The 11,418-nt window shown below is 54.3% G+C and overlaps 1 protein-coding gene across 2 annotated transcripts; it reads left to right on the top strand.

Moving 5' to 3' along the window:
- Nucleotides 1-999: 999 nt before the first annotated feature.
- Nucleotides 1,000-11,393, top strand: LOC117402052 (nucleus accumbens-associated protein 1-like). Of its 2 annotated transcripts, none has more exons than XM_034920170.2 (6): nucleotides 1,000-1,024; nucleotides 3,079-3,986; nucleotides 4,519-4,695; nucleotides 5,158-5,263; nucleotides 5,983-6,080; nucleotides 6,775-11,393. In XM_034920170.2, exons 2-6 carry the CDS (start codon nucleotides 3,104-3,106, stop codon nucleotides 7,038-7,040), a joined length of 1,530 nt encoding a protein of 509 aa, XP_034776061.2. In that variant the 5' UTR covers nucleotides 1,000-1,024; nucleotides 3,079-3,103; the 3' UTR covers nucleotides 7,041-11,393. The 2 variants fall into 2 exon arrangements, with proteins under 2 accessions (XP_034776061.2, XP_058862891.1); XM_059006908.1 differs by lacking the exon at nucleotides 1,000-1,024 and adding an exon at nucleotides 1,232-1,427.
- The last annotated feature ends 25 nt before the right edge of the window (nucleotides 11,394-11,418 follow it).

The following is an 11,418-nucleotide window of genomic DNA, read 5'->3' as shown; positions in this document are numbered from 1 at the left end:
TGGACTCTGGACCGGAGGGTCATGGGTTCAATCCCAGGTGGAGGGACACTGCTGCTGTACCCTTGAGCAAGGTACTTTACCTAGATTGCTCCAGTAAAAACCCAACTGTATAAATGGGGAAATGTATGTAAAAATAATGTGATATCTTGTAACAATTGTAAGTCGCCCTGGATAAGGGCGTCTGCTAAGAAATAAATAATAATAATAATAATAATATCCCTGTTTACATCTGTGCAGGTGTTTGTGATGTCATCGCTGATGATGTCACGATCTGCCACTCCTCGCGTTTTTAAACCTTCAGCCACGCAGGTCTCGAGTCTGTTCATCCGTGGATGGCCCTTTAGTGTTCTGTATTGTGCGTTATCTCGCTTCGTTTCTTCTAAAGCCACACCTTTGAGATGGTGCATGTTTTGTTTATTTTGAGCTGTCGTTTACTCGTTTTGTTATTATTTGTTTTAATTTCTTGTTTGAGAGGTGATTCTGTATTCGTGTTTATAATGCCCTTACCTGTCTCGCCTACATGTTTTCAAAGCTGCACACTGGGGTCTGCACCTGCTTTAGAGACAGACCTGAGATCATACACACAGACACGGGCATATAAACAAGTTTAATTGACAACATAAAACCGTCTTTGGGTAAAAAAAAAAAAAAAAAAAGGCACACGCGGTGCTGCAGTTTAAAAACAACGGGCGCGTCCTTCCTTTTGTAGAAACACAAAGGCGACTTCTCAATAAAAGTGCCATCTCTGTGTGCGCTGATAAAGGTAATGTCGCTGTCGGCTGCTGATCCAGGTCTGTGTGATCGGTGACTCTGCGCTCCGCACCCACGGAGGGGGGAATGCGTTTGCCCCCCCCCCCCCCCCCCCCCCCCCCCCCCCCCCCTCGATGACTCGGCGCTCGGTGGCCCGCCTGGATCACAATGAATGGCTGCCTGTGGCTGTAGCGAGAGACTGAGAAGAGGGAGAGAGAGAGAGAAGCGCGACTCCTCCATTGAAAACACTTTCTCATCGCTTACGGCAAAGGGGGTGAGTGTTTGTCCTGCCGGTGCGCCGCTTTCTATCGGGGCGGGGGGGCTGCAGAGTCCGGGGGGGCACGGCGTGGGGGGGGGGGGGGGGGGGGGGGTTCTAGAACGGAACCGCGGCTGGACCGAAGCGAGCCGGGGGGGGGTCCTTCAGGGCTTATTGTATTTGGGAAGGTGTGTGATGATGGTGGCGGCGGGGGGATGGGCTCTCGCAGGAACGGCACCAGCAAAACTTTACCCACTTCCAACTGGCTGCAGACTGGAGTCGATGGACAAGGCCGGCGACCGTGCAGCCTCCCGATCAACTTTTAAAAACCGTGAACTTAAATAAATAAATAAACAAACAACTAGACACGGTTAACGCAAAGCTGGACGGGGAGGCGTTTTTGGGGATTTGGAAGCTGCCGGTGATGTTTTTGTTTATAATAAAGTGGTTTAAGTGCTGCCCTGTCTGTTGTGCCTTTCCTCCCGTCTGGCTGAGATGCGACCCCGTTTTTAATACTGCTGGTCAGCGCGGCTTGACCTGTTGCTGCGGTCCGGTATGCGGAGGGATGCGCAAGTACACCGAAACCCGCCCCTTGCAGGATCATAATAATAATAACAACAATAATAATAATAATAATAATGTATCGCAAAATAACGGAATTTGCGGTAACCGATAAGCCGTCAAGACAAGCTAGTGTTATTATTTATTCCCCAATTATCTAGCGTTTTCCTCCGGTGTTTATTTAATAATAATAATAATAATAATAATAATAATAATAATAATAATAAAGTCAGTTGGTTTCTGAGCAGACCGCATCCTGCCTCCCTAGGCCCGAGGATGCTGCACACGGAACTCAAGACCCGGCCGAGTCCGAGTCAAGCCGGCAGAAATATCCGGGCAGCGAGGCCCGTTTTTATACTTTTTAAAGATTGTATTTCTGGAGTCGTACGGCTCCGAGCCTGGCTGGCGAGCCCTCCCCCCCGTGGCAGTCGTGATTTGTCAACAGCCGCCCCGTCTCGCTAGCCTGGCGGGCACGGAGTGCCGTGGCGGCGGCGTGGTGCAGCGAGGCGAGTCCGTCTGTCTGGCCGTGGGGTGTGTGGCTGCTTCACGAAATACAAGGACAACACTTACTTAAACTGGGTCCAGGCTTAATTTACTGTGCTTATTTGTAAACATTTTATCCGTCCTTAAACGCTAAGTATAAGCCCACGTAACAGTTCTGCTGTTGGTTTAAAAAAAAAAAAAAAAAACATTCTTCTTACGTATTCAAATATTTATTATTGTAAAATAATAATAATAATAATAATAAACGTTAATGTAGTAAACTGTGTAAGAGTGATAGAAACACCACAAACTCAGTGAGGAAACTGTGACAATACAGTAACCAACTTCCTGTCGATAACGCTTTGATACTAAGAATTTTATAATTTAAAAAAAAAAAAATTTAATAAAATGCGCCAGTACTTTGTTGGCGCCCTGTGAGAGAGCTGCTTGGCTGGTCTGTGTAGAAGTAATGGTTACCCTGCATGAATGTACAGCAGGGGTGGCATTAAGACTCCTATTGCATAGCAGCTAACCTCATGCCAGGTTTTACTATGAGCTTGATCAGCCCCAGTGTGTCTAGGGAACACGCTCAGGTGTGTCTGATTAAACTAGCAAAACCAGAAATGGATCAAACAGCTATGGAGTGGGAGTCCTTATTTCTATCCCTGGCCGAACTACACACCTGAGCTTGTTACCTGTACACACTGTGGCTAATCAAGCTGGTTTTAAAACCTGAGTTGTATGTGTTTGGCGTCGTCTGTGCTGTGAAAGATCCTTATCTAGAGTACAGGTCCTGTTCATTTTCTCGCATTGCTGCAGAGTTTCACGCATCGCATCGCTTCTGGGGTGCAGCAGCGTCACGCTGGATACAAGTAAAAAAATTTAAAAAATCCTGCTTCTTAAATTACAGCCGGGCTTGTGAATGACCTTCACAATCCTACACCTCTGCAAAAAAAATCCTAAACCCTAAAACTGCAGGATACCTGCTCCCTGCTCTCAGTACTGACTCCCCTCCTCCTCTCTCCCAGACAGCGTGGTGCCAGTGGAAGCACCATGTCTCAGACGCTGCAGATGGAGATTCCTAACTTCGGCAACAACATCCTGGAGTGCCTGAACGAGCAGCGGCTGCAGGGGCTGTACTGCGACGTGTCCGTGGTGGTCAAGGGCCACGCCTTCAAGGCCCACCGCGCCGTGCTGGCGGCCAGCAGCTCCTACTTCAGAGACCTCTTCAACAGCGGCAGCAAGAGCAGCGTGGTGGAGCTGCCGTCGGCCGTGCAGCCCCAGAGCTTCCAGCAGATCCTGTCCTTCTGCTACACGGGGCGGCTCAGCATGAACGTGGGGGAGCAGTTCCTGCTCATGTACACCGCGGGCTTCCTGCAGATCCAGCAGATCATGGAGAAGGGCACCGAGTTCTTCCTCAAGGTCAGCTCTCCCAGCTGCGACTCCCAGGGGCTCCACGCCGAGGAGACCGGCCCTTCCTCGGAGCCCCAGAGCCCCGTCGCCCAGACCGGCCGCCCCCCGTCCTGCCACACCCCGCTCGCCCTGGCCTCCCGCGTCAAGACGGAGCAGCAGGACGGCTCCTCCGACTCAGTGGTGTGCGCCCCCGTCGCCAAGCGCCTCTGGGAGGGGGGCAGCCGGGACTCGGGGGCTTCCGGGGGGGGCACGAGGAAGGCGGCTCGCTTCTCTCAGGAAGCCGGCCGGGCGGGAGTCGGATCGGGAGGGGGGCCAAACAACAGCAACAACGGCGGCAACAGCCATGGCAGCGCGTCTGAGAGGACCAGCCCCGGCACATCCAGTGCCTACACCAGCGACTCGCCAAACTCCTACCATGACGAGGACGAGGAGGAGGAGCCTGGAGAGGAGAGCACCGAGGAGCAGTACAGGCAGATCTGCAACATGTACACCATGTACAGCATGCTGAATGTGGGGCCCGCAGGTGAGAGGGGAGGGGAGGGGAGGGGAGGGGAGCAGTACAGGCAGATCTGCAACATGTACACCATGTACAGCATGCTGAATGTGGGGCCCGCAGGTGAGAGGGGAGGGGAGGGGAGCAGTACAGGCAGATCTGCAACATGTACACCATGTACAGCATGCTGAATGTGGGGCCCGCAGGTGAGAGGGGAGGGGAGGGGAGCAGTACAGGCAGATCTGCAACATGTACACCATGTACAGCATGCTGAATGTGGGGCCCGCAGGTGAGAGGGGAGGGGAGGGGAGGGGAGGGGAGCAGTACAGGCAGATCTGCAACAGAGGGGGGAAAGAGAGGAGAGGGAGAGGGAGAGGAGAGTTATTGCCTCATATGAGGCTGTCATGCATTTGTGTCTTCCATAAGTCCCCAGATAGATAGATAGACAGATAGATCTATAGAAAGACTACGAGAGTTTTTTTGTTGCGGGGCATGAAAGGGTTAACCTGTTATCTCTCTCTCTCTCTCTCTCTCTCTCTCTCTCTCTCTCCGTGGTGTGCAGCGGGCGAGCGGGTGGACGCCCTGCCTGATCACATGACCTCGGACACTCGGAGCAGGATGCGGGTTCGACAGGACCTGGCCTCGCTGCCCGCCGAGCTCATCACGCAGATCGGGAACCGCTGTCACCCCAAACTGTACGAGGAGGGGGACCCCGCGGAGAAGCTGGAGCTCGTCACCGGTAATTCCAGTCAGCCACGCTCGCGCTGTGTGCTGAAATTACAATTCGATTTGCATCCCCTCTAGAAGGAGCTCCTGGTGCTTCATGCAGTCGAGTGAACGCTGCTCAGACCATGTCCCGTTAACATATTGAATCACACACAACCGCCTGGTAGTTTCGCAGATGCTTTTGACATTTTGGAAATCTAACATGAAATACTGCTGTAGTGCTGCGATGGCTTCCGGTAGTCTGCTGCGATATCGTTTTGTCGTTTTCTTTGATTACATGAAGTTCAGTAAGAGATCGCGGTTACATTCCTGTAGTGTGCGTGCGTGTGCGTGTGCGTGTGTGTGTGTGTGTGATGTCCTGGGATTGTCTGTGATGTGAAATGTTTGGCTGCACGTGTAGATTGTGGATAGAGTGTCTTCTGGTGATTCGGACCGCCCTGGCGCTGGCGCTGTTAACTCTTTGTGTCCCGCGCAGGTACCAGCGTGTTCATCACCCGCGCTCAGCTGATGAACTGCCACGTGAGCGCAGGGACACGACACAAAGTGCTGCTGAGGAGACTGCTGGCCTCCTTCTTCGACAGGTGAGACGCCACACTGATCCTGCAGACTGCACAGAGACCCAGAGAGCGGTCCTGCAGACTGCACAGAGACCCAGAGTGCGGTCCTGCAGACTGCACCTCAACACACACACACACACACACACAGACCCAGAGACAGGTCCTATAGACTGCACAGCAACACAGAGACAGGTCTGCTTCGGTCCGGTCCTGTGGGTTGGGTGTGCTCTGCTCCGGTCCTGTGGGTTGGGTGTGCTCTGCTCCGGTCCTGTGGGTTGGGTGTGCTCTGCTCCGGTCCTGTGGGTTGGGTGTGCTCTGCTCCGGTCCTGTGGGTTGGGTGTGCTCTGCTCCGGTCCTGTGGGTTGGGTGTGCTCTGCTCCGGTCCTGTGTGTTGGGTGTGCTCTGCTCCGGTCCTGTGGGTTGGGTGTGCTCTGCTCCGGTCCTGTGGGTTGGGTGTGCTCTGCTCCGGTCCTGTGGGTTGGGTGTGCGCTGCTCTGGTCCTGTGTTGGGTGTGCTCTGCTCCGGTCCTGTGTGTTGGGTGTGCTCTGCTCTGGTCCTGTGGGTTGGGTGTGCTCTGCTCCGGTCCTGTGGGTTGGGTGTGCTCTGCTCCGGTCCTGTGGGTTGGGTGTGCTCTGCTCCGGTCCTGTGTGTTGGGTGTGCTCTGCTCCGGTCCTGTGGGTTGGGTGTGCTCTGCTCTCCTCTGCTCCGGTCCTGTCTGAATCCCGTGTTTATTTCTCCCTCAGGAACACTCTGGCAAACAGCTGTGGCACAGGAATCCGCTCCTCCACCAACGACCCGAGCAGGAAGCCGCTGGACAGCCGCGTGCTGCACGCCGTCAAGTGTGAGTCACGCTCCAGAGAGCCTCCCTCCCGCGGGGAGAGGAATCGCACTCCCACTGCACAGCAGTGTCACCCGTTTCACTAGCAGCCCCAGCGCGTGTGTGCGTGTGCGCGTGCGTGTGCGTGTGATTAAACTCACAGTGAAACCAGGAATGGGTCAGACTGCTGTGCTGTACTAGAGAACTTTTTAAAAAGATTTTCAAACAAAATGGGGGAGGTCACCGAAAGTGGTTTAAAAAAAAAGAATATCGACGGAATGACAAATCAATGTGTAATTGAACTGCGATCGATCAATTACAATTACGCAGGTGTGCCAACATTCAACTACAATTACAATTACAGTGACATTGAAATTAGTCACACTCTCTCTCCCTCTCCCCCTCCCCCTCGCTCCCTCTCCCTCTCTCCCCCTCCCTCTCTGTCCCTCTCCCTCTTTCCCCCTCTCCCCTCTCTCCTCCCCCTCTCTCCTCACCCCATCCCTCTCTCCCTCCCCCTCTCTCCTCACCCCCTCCCTCTCTCTCCCTCTCCTCTCTCCTCACCCACTCTCTCACCCCCCTCTCTCTCTCTTTCTCTCCCTCCCCCTCCTCACCCCCTCTCTCTCTTTCTCTCTCTCTCTCCCCCCTCTCCTCTCCCCCTCCCTTCTGTCTCTCTCTCTCTCTCTCTCTCTCTCTCTCTCTCTCTCGCTCTCTCTCTCAGTCTACTGTCAGAACTTCGCTCCGAGCTTCAAGGAGAGCGAGATGAACGCGATCGCGGCCGACATGTGCACCAACGCCCGTCGCGTCGTCCGCAAGAGCTGGATCCCCAAACTCAAGCTGCTGATGGCCGAGGGGGAGCAGTACCCCACCTTCCTGCCCGACACCGCCAAGATGGAGGCCGAGGTGCTGGCGCAGGCTGAGCACGGGTTCGAAAGCAGCAGCAGCCACGACGCAGACGCAGCCTCGGCTGGGGAGGGGCTCCAGTGAGAGGGTGGAGGGAGGGAGGGAGCAGCGCTTACTTTATTAAGTGATGATGATAACACCCTGCCCCCCCCCCGCCCCCCAGCACACACACACACACACGTGCGTGCGGGCGTGAGTCACCTTCATTTCAGCTTCCTCCTCAAACCAACAGTCTGGACCCCCCAGCACACACACACACTGCCCCCTAGTGCACTGGAGGCTCAGCCGAACCCAGCAGCAGGTGTGTGTGTGTGTGAGGGCTTGGTTAAAGAGATGAATCTGCCCTTTTCAATGCAGCCTCCCCCCCCCCCCCAGTGTTCTTCCTGAACCGAAGGGGACCCCAGCCTGACCCCCACGCGCCCGGGGGACGCTGCACCGCGCTGTGAGAAACACTTTTTTGATTTTTGAATGTAGTGGTTGTTAGGACTGGGTTATAGACCCAGCCTGATAGTCGTGTTGAAAGGCCAACACTATTTTAATAGCAGAGCTGCCTGGCTCAACCCATTCCTCTCCCTGTGGTCCTGGAAGCACACCTGGGGCAGTTACAGTAAGGCTTCAATTACAGTAAGGCTTCAATTACAATTACGCTATAGTAATTCCAATTGCACTAAAACGTCACAAGCAGCTGCCCACTGTGTGTGTTCTGTACAAGATTATCGATGGAGCGACAGGTCAATGCAGAACTGAACTGCGATCGATCAGTGATCTGGTGCAATTAGAATCTCACAGGTGTGCCGAGCTCGATTGCAGTGAATTCTGAATTGCACCCAGGTGTGCTGTCCGTCTGTCTGTGTGTCTGTGTGTCCCGCTGTCTGCCTGCCTGTCTGTCTGCATTGGCAGGGCTGGATTGATCTCTGTGTTGAGGAGTTGGTTCCTCAGACTGAACTCAAGCTGACACAGTTTTTAATATTTTTAATTTTAGATTTTGTTGTTGTTTTTTTTTTTGGTTTTTATGTTCGATTTTTCTTTTAAACTGTCTGTGTGAAGAAAGGTGCGGAAGAAGATTGAAAAACTAACATTTTTTTAAATACTATTATAGAGAGATTGTTTAAAAAATAAAAAAAATAATAATAATTTCAAGGTGGAGTTTGATGTGAAGGCGAATTCCCATTATAGTTCCCCTCCCACGCACACACACAGAGATTTGGAAAGTCTTTTAAGAGTTTTAACAGGCAGGTCCCTCCCCTCTGGGATGGGAATGAGACTCCCGCTGCACAGCAGTGTGATCCGTTCCTGGTTTCACTGCGAGCCCAGTCAGACACACCTGAGCTCGTTACCTGTACACGCTGTGGGGGATCAAGCTGGCAGTAAATCCAGGACTGGGGTGACGCTGCTGTGCAATAGGAGTCTTATTCCCGTCCCTGACGCGGGTCAAACAGCTTCTCTTCCAATCCGACCCCAAAGAAACTCAAATCCTAACCCCGGACCGTGCAGCCGGGCTCGGCAGATAAAGAGGAGTCTCTCCGCAGCGATGAGATCACTGTGCTCAAAGTGCTGAGGCTGGGGGTGACTGGCGGGTTTAAGAAGCCAGCGAGCCGGCCAGCGCCTGATTGAAACGGGGTTCCATTTCCAGGAGGGGAGACGGCCTGTCTCTGGATTGTCCGGGGGCCGTGCGTTCGAGGGGCGTCTTCAGAGAGCTTTTTAAATTCCGGGCTTTCCATGGGGAGTGTGTGTTTTTATTCGCATTCGTTTTAGAATCCTGTATTTTTTTTTAGAGAAAGGGAACATGCTTGCTGTTTGCTTGAGAATACTGAGGCGCTTGTCCTTCGGGACGCTCCATATAATGAATGGGCTGTAGTGAATCCCCCACGTCGAATCTCGCACCCCCCTCGAGGAGGGACGCGCTGCTCTCAAAGTCTTTCTGCGCGCTTTGCTGCTCTGTCGCATTCGTTTATTTGATAAGGTTTAGGTTTCCTGAATAGAGTTTTGATTTGGGGTTCCCTGTGTGCGCTCCCCTCTCCCCTTTGTATCTGTCTGGAGACGGGGCTCCCTGTGCGTGACGGGACAGGGGGGGATCCCCTCTCCCCTGTGCGTGACGGGGCGGGGGGGGGCTCCCCTCTCCCCTGTGCGTGACGGGACGAGGGGGGCTCCCCTCTCCCCTGTGTGTGACGGGACGGGGGGGCTCCCTGTGCGTGACGGGACGGGGTCTCCCTATGTGTGACAGGACGGGGGGGCTCCCCTCTCCCCTGTGTGTGACGGGACGGGGGGGTCTCCCTGTGTGTGACGGGACGGGAGTCTCCCTATATGTGACGGGACGGGGGGGCTCCCTGTGTGTGTGACGGAACGGGGTCTCCCTGTGCGTGACAGGACGGGGGGGCTCCCCTCTCTCCTGTGCGTGACAGGACGGGGGGGCTCCCCTCTCCCCTGTGTGGGACGGGGCGGGACGGGCTGCCTGTGTTCTGGCTGGCAGAGATTAGCTAGCATAGCTAAGCTGTGTCCTTGACTTAATAAATGTAGCGGTTTCTTTAATACTGAGAGGCCTGCGTTTAGTAACATAGGTAAAAATGCAATTTCTGTGACTGGTGATCCCTCCCAAACGTAACGCTTCAGAATGAGGGGGGGCGGTCGCGATGGCTGTGCCAGAACTCCCTACTGGAACCCGGAGTCACTTTTAACAAGGATTTCAATCGGCAGCCTTTCAATAAAACCATTCGCTACCACGCCAGCCTCAAAACAAGCAGCGTGTCCTTCCCTCACCTTTACGATTTGGGTGTTATTTTTTTTTTTTTAAGAACGGCAGTAAGAATGTCGCCGCCCTGGAGGAGAGGAAGATTTTCTCCCAATCGGTTTTTAAAATCCTCAAGTTAATCGCAAATTGATTTATTGAATCCCTCCAGTCCCTGTCCGAGACGGCGTGGTGATTGTTGGTATGTTGAGCACCTTTTCTGAATGGCTTTCCTGTTCGGGCTCTGCGCTTCAGGAGTTGGATTCAGTTGCAGTGGAAGCAGAGCTGTTTTTGTAGGAGGCGTTCCTGATGTAAATAGTGGCCAGACTGTTTCACAGATCTCCGTGTTGGGAAGATACCTGTGGTTTGGTTGTAGGAGTTTTTCTTTGTTTGTTTGGTTTTTTAAACATGTAAATTTTTAAGTCGCTCTGAAAGTGAGACCCCACAAACACGAGGGGTTCAGAGACACTGCGTACCCCAGAGAAAGAGAAAGAGAAAGTGCTGGAGCGAGAGGCAGGCTGTGTGTGTCTCGGGGGCTCCTCTGAAAGTGCTGGAGCGAGAGGCAGGCTGTGTGTGTCTCAGGGGGCTCCTCTGAAAGTGCTGGAGCGAGAGGCAGGCTGTGTGTGTCTCAGGGGCTCCTCTGAAAGTGCTGGAGCGAGAGGCAGGCTGTGTGTGTCTCAGGGGGCTCCTCTGAAAGTGCTGGAGCGAGAGGCAGGCTGTGTGTGTCTCGGGGGCTCCTCTGAAAGTGCTGGAGCGAGAGGCAGGCTGTGTGTGTCTTGAGGGCTCCTCTGAAAGTGCTGGAGCGAGAGGCAGGCTGTGTGTGTCTCAGGGGGTCTCCTCTGAAAGTGCTGGAGCGAGAGGCAGGCTGTGTGTCTCGGGGGCTCCTCTGAAAGTGCTGGATTGAGAGGCAGGCTGTGTGTGTCTCGGGGGCTCCTCTGAAAGTGCTGGAGCGAGAGGCAGGCTGTGTGTGTCTCGGGGCTCCTCTGAAAGTGCTGGAGCGAGAGGCAGGCTGTGTGTGTCTCGAGGGCTCCTCTGAAAGTGCTGGAGCGAGAGGCAGGCTGTGTGTGTCTCAGGGGGCTCCTCTGAAAGTGCTGGAGCGAGAGGCAGGCTGTGTGTGTCTCGAGGGCTCCTCTGAAAGTGCTGGAGCGAGAGGCAGGCTGTGTCTCAGGGGCTCCTCTGAAAGTGCTGGATTGAGAGGCAGGCTGTGTGTGTCTCGGGGGCTCCTCTGAAAGTGCTGGATTGAGAGGCAGGCTGTGTGTGTCTCAGGGGGGCTCCTCTGAAAGTGCTGGATTGAGAGGCAGGCTGTGTGTGTCTTGAGGGCTCCTCTGAAAGTGCTGGAGCGAGAGGCAGGCTGTGTGTGTCTCAGGGGGTCTCCTCTGAAAGTGCTGGATTGAGAGGCAGGCTGTGTGTGTCTCGGGGGCTCCTCTGAAAGTGCTGGAGCGAGAGGCAGGCTGTGTGTCTCGGGGGCTCCTCTGAAAGTGCTGGATTGAGAGGCAGGCTGTGTGTGTCTCGGGGGCTCCTCTGAAAGTGCTGGAGCGAGAGGCAGGCTGTGTGTGTCTCGGGGCTCCTCTGAAAGTGCTGGAGCGAGAGGCAGGCTGTGTGTGTCTCGAGGGCTCCTCTGAAAGTGCTGGAGCGAGAGGCAGGCTGTGTGTGTCTCAGGGGGCTCCTCTGAAAGTGCTGGAGCGAGAGGCAGGCTGTGTGTGTCTCGAGGGCTCCTCTGAAAGTGCTGGAGCGAGA

Source organism: Acipenser ruthenus, chromosome 34 (assembly GCF_902713425.1).
Source record: "Acipenser ruthenus chromosome 34, fAciRut3.2 maternal haplotype, whole genome shotgun sequence".
In the NCBI taxonomy this organism is placed as follows: Eukaryota; Metazoa; Chordata; class Actinopteri; order Acipenseriformes; family Acipenseridae; genus Acipenser; species Acipenser ruthenus.
This window is presented reverse-complemented; position numbering and strand designations above follow the sequence as displayed.

What these genes read in the sequence shown, in the direction of transcription:
- LOC117402052 (XM_034920170.2), top strand. Translation starts at nt 3,104, where the DNA reads ATGTCTCAGACGCTGCAGATGGAGATTCCTAACTTCGGCAACAACATC. An exon ending in GAAGCTGGAGCTCGTCACCG is followed by an intron (nt 4,696 to 5,157) that starts GTAATTCCAGTC and finishes TGTCCCGCGCAG; the next exon opens with GTACCAGCGTGTTCATCACC. An exon ending in CGTGCTGCACGCCGTCAAGT is followed by an intron (nt 6,081 to 6,774) that starts GTGAGTCACGCT and finishes TCTCTCTCTCAG; the next exon opens with TCTACTGTCAGAACTTCGCT.